Source organism: Nycticebus coucang, chromosome 5, assembly GCF_027406575.1.
Source record: "Nycticebus coucang isolate mNycCou1 chromosome 5, mNycCou1.pri, whole genome shotgun sequence".
NCBI lineage: Eukaryota > Metazoa > Chordata > Mammalia > Primates > Lorisidae > Nycticebus > Nycticebus coucang.
In genome coordinates, this window is record NC_069784.1 from 135,192,596 (window position 1) to 135,210,694 (window position 18,099).

The following is an 18,099-nucleotide window of genomic DNA, read 5'->3' on the forward strand; positions in this document are numbered from 1 at the left end:
AACTGTCACATAATTGCCCGGTTTTGGTTTTGTGCTAGCGGTTATCTCCCATCTTAAAACTTTCTTTCAGAGATATTTACTATCCAAAAAGAGCATTCTTAATTTAAACCTAGGAGTAGGTTTATAAAACTGTACGTAGAGATACTTTATTTTATATAATTCTTCATGCAGTTTAAAATATATAAATCTTAATGTTTACTTTCAATTGGATTTTACTTTTTGTTTTTAGAAATGACATTCTTTAGAGGGCATTATATTATGTGGGTATTACTGTAATGGTTTTTTGCTTCTTAATTTTGATACACATGCATCTTCTTACAGTATCATAAAGAAGTTGTTCGTTTGATGTCTGGAGAGTTTAGACAGAAGATAGGAGACAAATACATAAGCTTTGCCCGAAAGTGGATGAATTATGTCCTGACTAAATGTGAGAGTGGTAGAGGCACAAGACCCAGGTAACGACCGAGAGGGGTGAGTCCTGAGAGAGTCACATGGGGTTGGTAGCACTTTGTGGGTGTTACATGCGATTTTTGAGCAGATGACACAAAAGGAAACATTCCAAACTCTTTGATGATCATTTTTTTTTTTAAATGAAAATACATACATAGAAAACCCCATAACTCTTAGGACCTTATTTTTTATATAATTTGTTCCAGACTGGGTTATCTTACAAGGTAAGAATAGTTGCTCTGAGTAACTGCTCTCAGAATAGTTGTTAAAGTCTTGTGACTGTGTGAGAAATAGCTCACTGCTCTGTAACTCATAACGGGGGAACATCGTGGGCACTTTTCAAAAGCCACCAAGTTAGAGAAAGCACACATTTATCACTCCTGGGACCTAAAATAGGGACTTTGTCTTATACAGCTCAAATATTAATACTTGTCAAATAACAAATGGTACCCATCTCATTTAAAATCCTTGATGATTTCCATTTGCTTCAAAATAAAACAAAACTCTAAAAAAATCCTTCTTTCCCAAAAGGTCACACTATAAACTTTCTTAATTCAGGTGTTTATATGTGTATACAGATAGAAAGATACATTTTGTTCTAAATAATAATTTTCCAATTACTGTACGTTACTTTTCAGTATTGTACAGTTTAGAACTCCTACCGCATTTTCTTGGTGGTTTTGTGATTATTGAACTTTTTCACCTAACAGGTGGGCAACTCAAGGATTTGATTTTCTACAAGCAATTGAACCTGCCTTTATTTCAGCTTTACCTGAGGATGACTTCTTGGTATGAAGTATTCTAAAGTGTTTTCACTTAAAAACAAACAAACTGATCACTCTTTATTTCCTGGTTATTTATATTTTACATATAACAGTGGTTCCTAAATATTTTTGAAGTAACTGTAATGATAATCCTGAGAAGTTAAACCACTCTGAATAGCACAGTAAGGTATTCGGTGTTCTTTTCTTTTCTAACAACGGTGTTCTAAGTCAGTGTCTAATTGTTTAAACGCTGCTTAGTTTTATGTTTCACTTAATATAAACTTCTATCATCGTTGCTGCTTTTTGGCAGTTTAGTGAAGAGACTAACCATTAACTATTTCACTTCAGTGTACATTTGAGAGGATAACGCCAGTGTTAAATGTTATCACTGTTATCTGATAAATTGCATGAGACCAAAAGGATGTTGTTAAAAATGCAAATTCGTTCATTTTATTTTCCCAGCAGTAGAGATGATTACATGAAAAGTTCTTTGCTTGTACACGTGATTGCTCTACAGGAAATTGCTAATTTGCTTTAATTTATAAAAATGGGATTATATGCTGTGTTATTTTAAATTTATGCAGCTTATGTTTAATTTATGTTTATACCTACTTTAATCTAGCTTTGAAAATACTTACATAGGGTAGCATGTTTTAAAATAAACTGGAAACCTGATTTGTGCTACCAGTACAGCTCAGAGCGTACGTTTTTCTCTTTTCCATTGACATTTTCTTTTGGTCTCTATAGAGTTTACAAGCCTTGATGAACGAATGCATTGGCCATGTCATAGGAAAACCGCACAGTCCCGTTACAGGTTTGTACCTTGGTAAGACAGCTGTTACAGCATTTCTCCTGGAACGTACTGGTTCGGGTGAATAAATAGTCTTTTAAAATAGTATAAAAGATGTTTTAAGACTATTTAGGAAAATGACAATGAAAGTGACAGAAATGAGGTTTATGTGTATAGAGAACTGTACAGTAATCTTTGTAAATCTGAGAGGAGGATTAAGATGCCAACACAAGTTATTCTATGCGAGCCAGAAGGCAGTTTTTTTTTGCTGTACCAACACTGCCATTCTACTGTCTTTCTAAAATCTTTTCTTATGGGAAGAGGCAGTGGTCTGCAAGCAACAGGAGCAAACATGTGGCTAGTGGATGGGGTCAGTTCATCTGCTCCCTCCTTACTTATTTTTTCTTTTTTTGAGACAGAGTCTCACACCCTGGGTAGAGTGCTGTGAGGTCACAGCTCACAGCAACCTCAAATTCTTGGGCTTAAGCGATTCTCTTGCCTCAGCCTCTCAAATAGCTGGGACTACAGGTGCCCGCCACAATGCCTGGCTATTTTTTGTTGCAGTTGTCATTGTTGTTTAGCAGGCCCAGGCCAGCTTCGAACCTGCAGCCTCGGTGTATGTGGCTGGCGCCATAACCACTGAGCAACGGGTACCCAGCCCCTCCTCACCTTTTTTTTGAGACAGAGTCTCATTATGTCACCCTTAGTAGAGTACCATGGCATCACGGCTCACAACAGCCTCAAACTTGGAGGCTAAGCAATTCTCTTGCCTCAGCCTCCCAAGTAGCTGGGACTACAGGCACCTGCCACAATGCCTGGCTATTTTTTGTTGTAGTTGTTATTGTTCTTTGGCAGGCCTGGACTGGGGTTCGAACCCGCCAACTCTGGTGTATGTGGCTGGCGCCCTAGCCTTTGAGCTACAGGCGTCGAACCCCCTCCTCCCTTCTTGAAGGAGAGGGTCATCTCTCTCCTCCACAGTTTCTCTATGTGTCCGTTTCCTCACTAACTGGTAAATTCTGATTTGGTTTTATTTTTAAACATCAAGTTAAGTTATGCTGCAGTATACATTACTATAATTACAATTTTCAATTACAGTTAATGTAATTTTACAGTCTGTATTGAATAATATATAGTTTTGCAGTAAATATTGGAATTTTAAAAACAAAATATTTTTTCAGAAAAGGGTGTCTTCTGCTATTCTTGAGATAGTTTGTAAATAAAACAAAACTGTGTTTCTATGTAACAGAGATTTGATACAATTTAAATTATAAAAAATAATTCATAAATGGTAAGTGTATTAAATACCAACTATATTCTTGAAGGGTCTTGCTAGCTACAGAAAATTTACTAAACACATTTTAATTGTTAGTTTTTTATCTTTAAAATTTAGCAGTTTATACATCATTTTCCTCCCAAGGCTGTTAGGATAATGAAAGTTATCATTTGTAAAACTATTTGAGTGTTTTATATAAAGCATGCTGCATTCTTATCAAAGTTTTGCTTAAGCATATTATCATAGATAGATTTTGATTTTGTGATCTCTTAAAGTATTTCTGAAAGAATGCATGATCAATAATTCAGTAAAAATGACTTCTTTAAAATTGTATTGCATAAGGAATTAATTTCATTATAGAAAAAATATATGGAAGAATGTGGAAGATGTACATTTAGAAAATTTTTCAATGTAGAAGAAATTACTAAAAAGAAAAAAGCTTCCATAATCTAAAAGTATCGCTGGTAACATTTGAGTAGGTGGGACAGTTAATTAATAGCCCTGTAGGCTCAACTTGTCTTCTATCCTCTCAGCCTCTATGAGATGGTAGAATTGAACAGTCAGAAAATCTGACTGCACTTGACTGTCAGGTCATTTAACATTGAGCCTCCTCTTGTAATGCACGAAATTGGATGCTACTGAGGGTAAATAAGGTGATAGTTTGTACACTCTATAGTGCTCTGCACACAACAGGGGTCATCATTTGTTTGGGTGGTTTTCTTACCAGAGACATCAGTGAAAACCAGATGGCATCAGCTGTCATTTGGTTACTGTTACTTTTTTCCTTTCTTTCTACTCTAAGCACATAACAAGTGGTAACAATCTGGAAGGTGACATTCTGTATTTTCTGTGTACTCATGTAATTACACAAGTGCATTGTATCACACTTGTCTCTATGCTCATTTTAATCACGTAGCATATAAAGAATTGATACTTTTCCCCTGCCATTTACTATACAAAAATTGGGTCATTTGGATTTTAATCTCTTAGTTTCTTCTCGGACAGTTGGGGAACTCTGCACGCAGCAGGTGCAGATCTAAGTCATTCTTTTCATTGGTCACATTGTGGCTATCATGGATGTGTTAGTTTTTGATGGGATTTTGTTTTTTTTTTTTATGCCATGAAAAACATCTCTATGTTTATCAATAGTGAAATTTGAACATCTTATTGTCTATTTGAATTTTCTTCCCTAATAAAGTATCACAGTTTTGCAATGTTAAATAGACATTGAAAGAAATGTTTTCTTGCGTACATGAAGAATATTAAACTTGTGTGTGTACTTTCTTATTAAACATAACGTTTTTATACCTTCATGGGAAAATTTACAGAAATTTTTGATTCAGTAGTTCTTACTAACTTTGTTGAGTTAAAGACATCATCCTTACCTAATCAGTTTGGTTTTCTTTTTCTTTTTACTTTTGTTACTATTGAAAACTTCCATTTGGCATTGTAATGGCTGAAATAATGACCGAAGAGATAGTTGGCCTGAATTTTTTTGATAGCAAGACGTTTATTTTTGTTTGTAAATTTTGCAAGGGAACTTCATATATCTCCATCTTGGGTACCTCTGTCTCTCATGTACATTATTATTATTAATAGGAAACAAAACCATGAAGAAAGAGGATTCCATTTAGGATAAAACACATATAGGCTGAAATTATTGCCATGAAATGAAAATATGGCATTTGAAAAAACTAAGAAGGTTGTTAAAAGTAAAACAGAAAGGCTTGGTGCCTATAGCTCAAGCCGCTAAGGTGCCAGCCACATACACCAGAACTGGTGGGTTAGAATCTAGCCCGGACCTGCCAAACAACAATAACAACTGCCACCAAAAATAGCCGGGCGTTGTGGTGGGCACCTGTGGTCCCAGCTACTTGGGAGGCTGAGGGAAGAGAATCGCGTATGCCCAGGAGTTGGAGGCTGCTGTGAGCTGTGCTCTGTCTCAAAAAAAAAAAAAAAGTAAAACAGATAATTAAACTAAGAGAAGAAATCATGTTAGGGAGAAATATGCAAAATGTAGCATCTATTATTATTTATATTTAGTTATTGGGAAAGTAGTATTATCAGCATTTTTGTAAATAGGTAAGATAGGTAAATTTAAATTATTATTTTAAATTTATCTAAATTTAAATTTAATTTCATTTAAAATTTTATCCGTATTTACCTTCTACTAGGATATTTAAAAGAAAAAGAGAAGAAGATATACTTCGAAACGAAAAATAACCTGAATAAATATGTTCCCTTCACCTGATTTGGTTTAAAGGAATTAAATAAAACTCTATATACTCAGGAAAGTTACAGTGACCCCCAATAGAATCTGTCAGTAGCATCACTTAAAATCTTTTTGAAGTATAGATAACATGAAGAATTCCTTTTTATTAGGGATATGCCAAATAAGCATATTTCATTTATCTCTATAATTGGTTAAATCATTTATTTAGCATACGTTATGCACATTTCTCTCCAGGATTTTAAAAATGTTTTTGATGGGGAAAGTTTGAATGGGTAATATAGCTTTATTAACTTTAAAAAGTGATATTTCCCATGATATTTATATATAACATCTGATTTTTTACATAAATAGATTTATTTCGATCCCTGGCAAAATCTAGTGATCGTCCATTTATATTTAATAGCTTGGTTTGATGATTTTCTCTGGACCAACTTAACAAGTTGCATTTGTTGCCATTTTCACTGGTAGCCATTCATCGGAACAGCCCCCGTCCTGTGAAGGTGCCTCGATGCCACAGCGACCCTCCTAACCCACATCTAATCATTCCAGCTCCAGAAGGGTTCAGGTACTTGGTCCTCATCTGGATGTTTGCTTCCTGGCGTCTTCTTTGGTGTGTGTGCTCTTCCTCTCAGACCTACTGAGGGCTTGCTCTGAGAGCTAAATGTTTTTGCTCTGTTCTTGTTCGTAACACTTTTAAAAGCTCTTATCTGTGTTATCTTGATGCTTTAGTTGCAAAAGAAAAAGACATGCAAAATTAAAGCAGACCTGTATCTTCCTTTCAAGATAACTTCATTTCTTAGCTTATTTATACCTCCAGCTACTAAATGCTTGCCAGTTTTGGAGTACTTCTTTCCTTTTCTTTCTTGGAAAACTTACATTAGGAAAACAGATTTGTGCATAACATAATAAACATCTTAAAAACAATGCAAAATATTATTTTAGAAGTGGAGGTAAATTGGAATGACCTTTCCAGTCTGGACTTTCATGTTTGTATATAATTATGAGCAACATCAACACGAACGTGAGTTCAGAAGCTGTACTATGTTCACAATAATTCCTTTGAATGTGGTGGCGTTTCTGCATCTTGAGATAGCATCCTCTCTCCACTGTATAATCACTTTTTTAAAAGTTAATTTTATTTACTAGTATTTGCTAGGTAAGGACCAGAATTAATTTTTTTAAAAGCTTTGAAATTAGATTTTTCTTTTTTACACTTAACTTTGAATCTCAAAGAACAATTTATGTTTATATTTTTAAGTATTTTTCCCTTTCTTGCCATATTTTATTTTTAATTGCAAGTCCGTGCCATTTTCTCCTCCCCTTAGCACCCGGAGCGTGCCCTCGGATGCGCGTAGCCACAGTGGCCCTGCTGCTGCTACTGCTGCTGCCGCCACCGGTCGCCCCGGCACCTCCGGCAGTGACTCTGCGCCGCCCAAACCCATCAGCAGCGCCCATGATACCAGGTAGTCTCACTCCATCAGTGTCAGTCCCCTGCCTCTCTCTCCTCATGTGCTCTTCCACAGTGACCTAAGCCTTGGGGTGTGTCTCAGGGTGCAAGTGGGCCTCTTTCTTGTGGGGTCTGAGTGGTGCTCAGGGCCGTCCGTGGGTTATCACAGCCCCAGGGCTCTGTCAGTGAGGAGCACAAACATTTGCCTGATGTTAATATTTCCGTGGAGCTGTTATGACTAGATAACACTAGATAACACCAAGATGACTAGAGCCTTTGCTGTTGATAACTCTACGGAGAGAATTTCAGAGGAAAGAGCCTGGCCCACAATAGAAGGGGACATGAGAATTTTGGCTAACGGAGCCAAAAAGATGGTGTCTAGTTAATAACATTAGTTGATGATTTTTTCTTTTTTTAGGAAGATCCGTTTTCTAACCAGATTTCCTAATTTTGAATAATTGTTGATTAGAAATAGTTTCTGAGAGTGAAAAAATGAATTCATGGGATTTTTGTGTCATGAAGAATAGGTCATAGAGAGAACTGTCAGACATTTGGTAAGCTCCAGAAAAATTTATGTCTCTTACATTAAGTCTTTTGTTTAAGTAAGGAGAGTCTTGTAGTTTTTTCAGTTCTGGTTGGTTTCTGGCAGAGCATTTCATCAAGTTCTCATATAATGGAGAAAGAACTTTTGGTCTCACTCAATTTCATCTTGTATCTGAGTAGAAAAAACATGGTCAGTATTCTCATCTTCCCATAAGAAGGTTAGAAGGTTGATATGGTCAAGACTATTTGTGTTGGGGGTGATCTGATCAAAAAAGATAAAATTGTGGTTCAGTTCTTAGGAGAAAATATTAGTGTAGTAGTTGGCAGGAAGATGGCATTGATCTTTAGATTTTAAAAGGGACCAAAATGTTTTTAGACTAACTTGTAACAGCCTAAAATTCCTACAAACATTTGCAGTCTTCTCACATGTTAAAATAATTAATGTTCCTAATTTTTAGTGATGAATGCCTATAACCTAAAAATATCAAAGTATTTGACAGCTTAAGCAGTCAACTAAAACAAATTAACAATATTGAACAAATTTCTGTTTGCCCTCTTTATGTTTTGAGCATTGATGGAGAAAATTTTCACTTATGCTTTCATATCCCTGTAGGCGCTAGTGAAACTGTGTTTTTTATACTTGCAATAAAGACTGAGGGGAAGTGGTTTGCCTAACACTCACAGCTGAGAACACTGACTGCACTCTGACTCCTGGCTTTCGTGCCTGCTGTGTCCACCTGCACGCGAGCTCACTCTGGAATTAGACAATGGGGAGTGACCTCTCACTTTTGTAAAGGTTAATGGACTATAGTGTAAGGCGTTTGTAAGTTGATGGTGTGATACATTGAGTGTATTTTAGTATAAGAATTCAATACTTGCAGTTGGCTTTTTCATGTTATTTTGTCTTATGACTTTCCTGAGCACTCTTTTGGCACTTATGAATAGCATTTCATAAAGTATTCCTCTTAAATTTGCACCTATTTGGGCGGTCCTTGATGTTTAGGAATTATTAACAGTATGGTGTATTGAAGACCGTTTTTCCACAGAGAATCCAAGTTTACTTGTACTTTATGACTGTGTGCAGGCTGGGGGTAGAGAAGAGCAAAGCCACTTGAGTGGGGGGCTGGTACTCAGACCCCTTCAGTGTGTAGGACTTGCCCATGCTATTTGATTTCAAGCCTCAGCACACACTCGGTAAGCTCGTGTAGGCCAGGAGTCACAGGTGGATTTAGCTCACTGCTCCAGAGGCAGGCCATGTATGCCCAAGGGCCGAGGTGTCTACACGGCTGTGGGAATGTGCCGTGGGCAAGCAGGGTGATGGTGCTGGTGTCCTGTGTCCATAAGGATACCACAGGCTGCCATGTGCAGGACTTGCCTGTCCTAGAGATACATTAACTGAAATTTGGTTTCAGTTGGCCCTTCTTATTTTATTTGCCCTAGGAAATACCTATTCTGGGCTTGAATGATCTCACCATTGTTTGTAAGACCATGTTTGTAATTGTGTGCTTGCTGGAGCTGGCTCCTGCTAACTCAAAAGAGCTGATTATCAATTTTTCAGAAATCTTGCAAGCCAGTTTTTTGACCGTGGAGATTGGTAAAGTCTATGACCTACCCCTCACATCCCACCCCCAACCAGTTAAGCGTTCACCAGTATACCGCTTCACAAGTATACGTCCTTGCTTTTTTACTCTTACAAAGAATCTCCAAGGGACATATAATTGGCTGATTTCTCCTCTGGGAAATCAGGAAAATAGAAGGGTTAAGGGACTTCTCCATGGTTCTTCCATCTCTGGCACTGCTTAGGAATGGAACATGTTTCTTTACTTCAACAGCAGTAGTTTTTCTATGAAATAGGGCCAGCTTTTTGATGAACTGTGTATCGGCAGAATGTCCCCCCTCATTTCAGACTTAAGTACTATATTAGCACTTTATGATGAAAGTTTAGGGAAATTAAAACCAATTGCATATTTTATCTATGTGAACATGTACGCAGTAGATCCTGCTGCCGTCAGCCGAGTCCACGTATACTGGAAAGAGCACAAATGCTTCCATACGCCATCTCCTCCACCTGAAAATGCACACTAAGTGACTTCAGTGAGCTAACGCCATGTTTATTTTTGGGTTCTTTAATTATTTGAATTACAGTATTAACACATATTTAATTTTAGTTTTTACTCTTTATGGGCTCTTTCTGGTTGCTAAACATTTAACTTAATTCTGGAAAAGCAGCTAATTAACTTTGCCCTGTAATGTATTAAGCTTCTTGCTCTTTTGCACTTTTGCTTGGCTATTGCTTGAGAAATCATTAGGGATTCTCTTCCATTTTCTTATTAAGAGATTTGAAATCTTTTGGACCATGTAGTGATTTGAGTACTTTAAATAGAAATAAATACATAAATAAAATTTGATGGTAACTTTATTAGCCAGATTTGGCTTATATATTTGTATTCATCCTGGGCTTAATTTATGGAGCTTTCCATGCATGTAATAACAAATAAATAGTTTTGTTTTTGTTTCTGTTACTGTTGAATATAAAGTAAGGTGTGAAGCAGGCAGATGCACGGGTCTCGTGTGTCACTGTGGAGAGATGAAAGTGGAGCTCTCCTTCCAGACTGCAGAGTCTCACAGCCCCCAGAGGAGGCACTCACGGCGGCCCTCTTCATTCACTGTGCCGAGGCCTGTCCTCTGCCTGTCCTCTGCCCACTAGATGCCAACAGCACCTTCCTAGTTAGGACATTGCCTCTCTGGGAAGCAGAATTGCCCCCATTTGAAAATTACTGCTCTAGAAGAATCTCACAGGTCTTTTTAATTACATTAGCTTGGTAGCTCAATTGTTAAAAATGTTGAAACAGGGGTTCCAGCGTCCCTGAGAATGATCGATTGGCTTCCATAGCTGCTGAACTGCAGTTTAGGTCCTTGAGTCGTCACTCAAGCCCCACGGAGGAGCGAGATGGTGAGTGTTTTAAGATGTCAGCTGCTCTTCATCTGTCTCAGCACACCAGTTTCTGTGGTTAACACCATTACGAGGGTTCCTTTATGATTCCTTTATTTATTCCTTTCCAGAGGAATGAAGATAAGAAGCAACAGAGCTTTATGTGAAGTTTAATGCTAAGCATACTGGCTTTTTAATTATAGATGCCTTTTTAGCTTTATTTGTATTTTCTAGTAATCAAAAAGTTACTCTTGATATTTCCATTATCGAATACTTTTATTCACTCTAAAAGTACAAAATGCACTGTGCATGTTAAAATGCTCAAGAGCGTGTCCCTGAAGTCACCCTCTTGAGTGGGGTCCCCAAGGAATCCCATCTCTGTGCAGTATTCTACTGTTTGTTACTTGTGGAGTTAAAATACAGTTAAAATCCTGTAACCCCATTAACAACTTCTTGGTTTGGTGCAGCTTTCTAGAAGTGGTTATGGAGATGGTTTCTCACATCTACGTCAGATACACTAGAAACAGTCATCAGAAAGGACAGGTTGATGGGAACCACTGCCGTTCACCATTTTAGGTTTTGTTTGCAAGCATATTTATTTCATAAATCTTAATTTGTATAAAAACGTACTTCTTGCAGAACCAGCATATCCAAGAGGTGATTCAGGTGGATCAACACGAAGAAGTTGGGAACTTCGGACACTTATCAGCCAGACGAAAGGTAAGACAGAGAATGTTGAGTTCAGAATGTTTATGTGTGACGTGGGCAGTTTCAGTTAAAATTTGCTTTAGCTTCTGACTTATTAGCTCTTCTGCATTACTGTTTGGTGATCTCTTTTATATCTCTAACATTACTTTTTGTGTATATTTTCTTTCTTTTAGCAAATTGTATATAAAACCAGCACATTGTACCCCATAATTGCATTAATGTACACAGCTATGATTTAATAAAAAAAAGAAAAATAAATAAATTACAAGCTTCTTTGGGTCCAGAATATGTCTTCACTCATCTCCGTAGTCTTAAAGTAGCTCAGCATGATTATTTGGAGTATAATAAATATTTGTGAAATAAGTAACTGTTCATTTTTTATACTAAGAAATTGGGGGAAAGAACTTATGAGGTAGGGAATTGATCAATACTAATCAAAAGAATAAGTAGCAGGAAAATTACTGTTCTAGCACGTCATGATCTACAAAATGTTTCGTGTATTTTTTTGTCACGACAGTTTTGAGCAGCAGGCAGAATAGATCTTGCTGTCTTTTCATAAATGATAAAGCAGTTTCTGATGTGGTCAAAGCTAATGTGGTCGAAGTAACCAGTGCCGGGTTGGGGATGGAAGGCACGTTTGTCCCCGAGTGCAGTGCTCTCCCTGCTGCAGCACCCTGTGAGCTGTGTGCGACTGAGCAGAAGAGTATTTGTCCCACAGGGCCCAGAGCAATCTGGAAGGATTTCGTGGAGGGAGGAGGCTGAGCTGGCCTTTGAAGGGAAGACAGGTTTGCAGCAGGCCAAAAGAAACATAAGGGAAGAAACATACCTGGAGGCCTACTGATTACCGAATAGACCAGCAGCACTAGATTGGCTGGGGTGGATATAAGTGCGGGTGGAATTGCAGGGGGAGTGGACAGCCTTCAGTGACTGGTTAAATAATTAAGGCCTCACCTAAAGGTGGTTGGCAGACCCAAGGCTTTTGAGCACCTGGTGCACGTGGGAAGCAGGAGGGTAGAGATTTAAGACACTGTGAGGTAGATCCACTGACCAGCAACTGGGGAGGAAATAGGAAAATGAGTTAGAACACCATTGCAGTAAACTTCAGTGTAAATAATAAGATACTGGACTGAAGTGGCAGTTTAAAAAGGGAATGGCAATAAGAAACAATTTGTTGTAACAGTGGCCAAACGTGGTGACAGACAAGATGTGTGTCAGGGGAGTTGTGGCCGCTGCCCAGATCTCAGGTCTTTGTCATGCTTTTCAAAACAAACTCTGCAGAACCTCCGTGGTTGCCCCCTCCCTACACTGACCCCTCCTTCAGCTGACTTAACTTTCACAGACCGCACACGCACCATGTGTACAGGTCGGTGCAGTAGGCCTAGATCCTTAGGTTGACCCACTCTGTGTGTTGGCCGGCTTGTTACAGTCTCTTGGGTGGTCAGCTTACAGTGGGTCTACCATACTTGTTGGTCAAGTGAACTTGGGAACTACTCAGAACTGAGTTCCTCTTGGGAAGTTACAGTTGACATTGAAAACTGAGAAATCTTGAGAAATTGTGTTTGGGAAAAAAGTCTTTCCCAGAAATAAAGCAGAACCTGTGTAAGGTGACCACTCAAGGGACTGTTAAAAACTGGTCAACATGTGGAGGTGATCAAAGTAAGGAACTTCTGTTGAGGACATGTGGTACATGTCCAGTCTATGAAGATTAGATCAGCTTAAGGAGGTGGTCACAGGGACGTGTCAACCATGGTGGCTCTGGTATTTGGCAATGGACAGCTGTTAATATCTTGTCTGTGCTAGGTAGATTTGCTGTGTCTTATACTGAGGTAAAAGAAACAAACAACAATCCATGTTTTAAAGACACAATTATATAAGAAATTGTAATTAGACCATTATAAATCTTTGGGAATTTCTCCTCTCAGATTAACCTTATAGCCATCCCAGTTTTCAAGGATCTCTTTGTCTGCCAGAAAACTCAGGCTCTTCGGCAGCTAATTAGGATACAATGTGAGAAGTGCAGCCCCAGAGATGTGCATAAACCAGTGGCTTTCCAGGTATAGCTTGTGACTCATTAGTGGATTGTAAATTTTACTGAACGTGATCAGCTTTTTAAAAAAACAGTAGGATGGTGTCAGAATCACGTGTAGTAAGAGCAATAATGCTTCGTGAAACTGCCATTCTAGATATGTATATGTATGAAAGGTATTTTTTACTGTAAGTCATAATAAAATAATTTGGGGAAATAGAGAAGTAGAGCCTGAAAGGAAAATGAGGAATAAAAATAATAGCGAATGTTTATTGAGTGTTCTTGTGTTCCAGGCACTGAGTTAAATGGTTTACAAATATTATTTCATTAAACCCTTACAATAGCTCTGTGAATTAAGTATTACTACCTTCATTTTACTGGTTAAGTATTTAGTATATTAAGAAGTCAATTAAGGCGGGGCGTGGTGGCTCACGCCTATAATCCTAGCACTGTGGGAGGCCGAGGTGGGTGGATTGCCTGAGCTCATGAGTTCAAGACCAGCCTAAGCCAGAGTGAGACCCCCATTTCTAAACATAACCAGGTGTTGTGGCGGGCAACTGTAGTCCCAGCTACTTGGGAGGCTGAGGCAAGAGGATCTCTTACACCCATGAGTTTGAGGTTGCTGTGAGCTATGCTGCTGCTGCGCTCTACCAGGGGGTGACAAAGTAAGACTCTGTATCCAGAAAAAAAAAAAAACGTCAGTTAACTTGCCATTGTCAAACACCTAGAAAATTGGAAGGCCAGGATGTAGCTCAGGCATTCTAATTGTAGAGCCGCTTACTGTGCACTCTTCCCAGAGAAGGGGCAACGCCATTCCCTCCTCATCTGAGATGGCATCCCAGAAGAGGTATGCAGTTGTGGCCAGGCTGTATAAGTAGGGTTTACTCAGCAGGTACTGTGGTACAAAGAAGATACTGTTGGCAGAGGGAAAAGTGTGAATAGAGTCATGGAAGTGAGAAATAGTTTAGCATGTTTCCTAAGAGTCTTTCAGTTTGGCTAGTGTGAAGACTTGGAAAAGATAAGCTGGATCCAAATTCATCAGAGCCTTGAATCCCATATGAAGGAGTTGGGTTTGGGGTTAATAAGTAGTGGATAACCATGAAAAAATATTTATATAGGAAAGTAACGTGATCACATTTTACGTTCTAATCATTCTGGCAAACAACAGTGGACTGGAGAGGAGAGCCCCAGGCAGGCAGGTAACTGCAGTAGTCTAACCCAGAGGAAATAGCGTTTGTCCAACTAGCTCATATTTCATGTGTTCTGGAATTATTAGATTTTAAAGGACTTTAATTCATCTGCTCTTTATCTCAATATATGGTGATAAGCCTTGCTATAATGGAGTACGAATGTATAATGCTCTGCATTTTTTTGTTTGTTTTGTTTTATTGGGAGACAGAGTCTCAGTCTTTTGCCTAGGCTAAATTGCTGTGACATCGTAGCTCACAGCAACCTCAAACTCCTGGGCTCAAGTGATCCTCCTGCCTCAGCCTCTTGAGTAGCTGGGACTTCAGGCGCCTGCCCATAACAACTGGCTAATTTTTCTGTTTTTAGTAGAGATGGGGTCTGGTCTCAAACTCCTTATCTCAAGTGATCCTCCTGCGTTGGCCTCCCAGAGTACTATGGTTATGGGTTGAGCTCCCACACCTGGCCATATTGCCCTGTTTTTTGTTTTTTTTTATTTATTTGTTTTTATTTTTACCACCCTGGTATATTGCCTTGTTTTTCTTATTACATGTTGGAACATTGACCTGATAACAGTGATTGGACTGAGTTTGCTGTTCTCTTTGCAGATTCTGCTTCTAAGCAAGGACCCATTGAAGCTATCCAGAAGTCAGTCCGATTGTTTGAAGAAAAGAGGTATCGAGAAATGAGGAGAAAGAATATCATTGGTCAAGTTTGTGATACTCCTAAGTCCTATGATAACGTTATGCATGTTGGTTTGAGGAAGGTGACCTTCAAGTGGCAAAGAGGAAACAAAATTGGTAAGGAAACTAAGAAACACAGTGTGAAGATTGTCTCTGGTAGAAATAGCAATAGTTACACTTTTCTAGGTTAAATCCTATGTTGTTGCTTGTCTTTTTTATAGACAAGGCAAATATACATTGTATCTTTTTGCAGAGGAAGGTCTAGGGTTTTTTGTTGTTTAATTTGTAAAACATATTCTAAGAGCGATACAAAGCGAGATTTTAGAAAGAGATTTTAAAATAGTTCATTAAATTGGATCATTTTGCTTTGGGACTCTAGAAGCTGCCAGTAAAGAAATACTGAAATGTATCCATTTGTTCTAGTCTGTATTCTTTTTACTTCCTACAAGAGCATTAAAAATTTTTTAACTAATTAATTTCCAGGTAAAACTGTTCCTTGTGACATAACTAGGGTGGATTATGTGAGGGAAGAAGCCTAGGGCTCTGTTAGCCTCAAGTACTTTATAAGTTATATTAATTGTTGTTATCTATTTTGTTCAGCTATATGTCCCTTGGGTTAATGTCGCAGAAGGTCTGCCAGGAGAATGTCTGCTCCCACGGCCTCCAGGACATGCCTGAGAGCACAGATGGTGGCCAGGCTCACTCCTGCCACCTCCTTCTGCCCCCAACTGGTCCCTCCTTGAGGGGCAGGAGGGCACAGAAGTGTGCACCAGGGCTGATTATTGGTCATCTTTGTGCCTCTCTAGGCATTTGCCTAAGTCAATTCTACTCTATTTAAAGATAATTATAGATAAGATGTATTGAGAAGATTCCTTAACTTTAGTTTTATTAGGAAACATTCAGAACCATTTTGAGTCTTAGAGCAGTAAGCTGTAGTAAACACATATGAATGTGCATCCAGAATAATCAGACAATATTATTTGAAGTTCAAATGACTTAACACTACCTGCCTGTGGTGACTGAAGGAGGAGCCTGCTCCTGTCGTTCACAGGAGAGGGCCAGTACGGGAAGGTCTACACCTGCATCAGCGTGGACACCGGGGAGCTGATGGCCATGAAGGAGGTGAGTCATCTGCACACGGGCGCCCCGTAGAGACACTGGTGATTATTCATTTCTTTGTGCATAGGGCATCTGTATTCAGTTGTCTAGGCCTGAGTCCTGCTGTTTTAGCATTTAGATAGTCAGGACCAACCAGGCAGATGTACTTAGGTAACATTTATGGACAGTGAAGCTGTTTATGATTTGAGTGAGGGCAATGATAACGCAAATAATCCTAACACAATATAGGGTAGGCATCAGAAGTGCTGTACAGAGGGGGGCAGAAATGAAGTTTGAGGGAGGCTTAGAGGAGGGTAGTTATAGTAACATCTTATAGAGGGTATTTTGGAGGGAGAAGATAACACTGGTGATAAGCTTTAAAAATAAGTAACATTTATCAGCTGGATGGGGAGTGGGGAAGAGATGGGCACATACTAGGAAACAAGGTTTGTTATTGTCCAGTGTGACTTGGAAGGGGAGGAGGGGTGCAAGGTGTCCCGGGCAGCCGCCCTCCCCCCGGGAGCGCTCCCTCCCCGCACACCTCTGCTGTGTGTGGCACTTGCTCTGCCTCCTTCCCATCTTCCTCCAGCTTGGTTGCCAGCTTTTCTTCTTTTTTTTTATTACTTGGCACATAAATGTATGTATTTATGGGATACAATATGATGTCTTGATACATATCTATATAGAATGTGGAATGGCTGAATCAAGCTAATATATTCATCACCTCACTTACCAGTTTTTTCTTTGTGGTGAGACATGTGAAATTTGCTCTCAGCAGTTTTGAAATACATATTATTAACTGTAGTCACCTTTGTGACAACACATGGGTGAACCTGGCAGACACTATGTGAAATAAGCCAGGTACAGACAGTGAATTACCACATGATGTCACTTACGCGTGGAATTGAAAAAGGTTGTAAACTTGTTCAGGGCAGGACTGTATCTTTTTATCTTGCCCTGAACCCTCACACCGGGACTGCTCCCTGAATGCGTCAAGTTTGTGGTAATTCAGTCTGCAGTTGTGACAGTGGCCTCATTAGTTGCCATCTCATCACATACTCAAAAGCAAGCTTGTTTAATTCATAAGGAACAACAAAGGTAAGAAAATCTGGAAGTCAGGTCACAAACAGACTGAACACAGTCCTGTGGGTTTGGATGTGAAAACGTCAGAGGGCTTCCGGTGGTCATTTGTTATAGCACTAACAGTAACCAGCAAATTTCCTTTTTCAGATTCGATTTCAACCTAATGACCATAAGACTATCAAGGAAACTGCAGATGAATTGAAGATATTTGAAGGCATCAAACACCCCAATCTGGTTCGGTATTTTGGTGTGGAGCTGCACAGAGTAAGCCGACTCTCATGACATTGCTTTGTGTGAGGAATCAGTAAGGGCACAGACTGGAGTCCTGTTCTACATCACAGGTCTTCTCATTTCAGAGCACAGTAACTTTGCCTAATTCTCAGGAAATCTCCATGAGTTACATCATTTCTGCCTTCTCTCTGAAACTAGAGGAGTTCCTCCTAAAATGTAAGTTGTAGACTGTAGTCTCAACCCAACATCGTAAAGCACTGAAACCCATCCTGACAGTCAGAAGCTTCTTCTAAAATGCCCCTTCCACCGCTTCTTGTGACTCGTTTTCTCCATTTTCTTGCCTAACCGTTGTTGAGTAATCTTGTGAAATGGGGAAAATTCAGACCCCAGACTCATTTTTCCCCCTCGTGTTTAAAGAGAAACACGTTGGGGGAAAGGGTAACTGGTGTAGAGCACAGCTTCCAGGGGAAGTTGGATTTGATCATTTTTAAAAATTCGTTTTTGAAAAGGATGTGTTTCAGTACTTAATAATTATATTCGTAGGGACAGCCCTGTTGGTCCCTGTCTGAGATTATATAGCAGACTTAATTTCAAGGGACTGTAGAAATTTATGCCCTGTGATTTGGAGATGTTCTTATCCCAACAAGCTGTGT

The 18,099-nt window shown here is 39.0% G+C and overlaps 1 protein-coding gene across 1 annotated transcript in view; it reads left to right on the plus strand.

Annotated features, from left to right (window-relative positions):
- Positions 1-18,099, plus strand: part of MAP3K4 (mitogen-activated protein kinase kinase kinase 4) — a 125,665-nt gene that overhangs the window by 99,330 nt on the left and 8,236 nt on the right. The window contains 10 exon segments of the mRNA XM_053591437.1: positions 322-455; positions 1,161-1,239; positions 1,962-2,040; positions 5,979-6,075; positions 6,836-6,973; positions 10,353-10,453; positions 11,072-11,152; positions 14,960-15,151; positions 16,086-16,156; positions 17,363-17,479. Coding sequence (XP_053447412.1) covers positions 322-455; positions 1,161-1,239; positions 1,962-2,040; positions 5,979-6,075; positions 6,836-6,973; positions 10,353-10,453; positions 11,072-11,152; positions 14,960-15,151; positions 16,086-16,156; positions 17,363-17,479 — 1,089 coding nt within the window.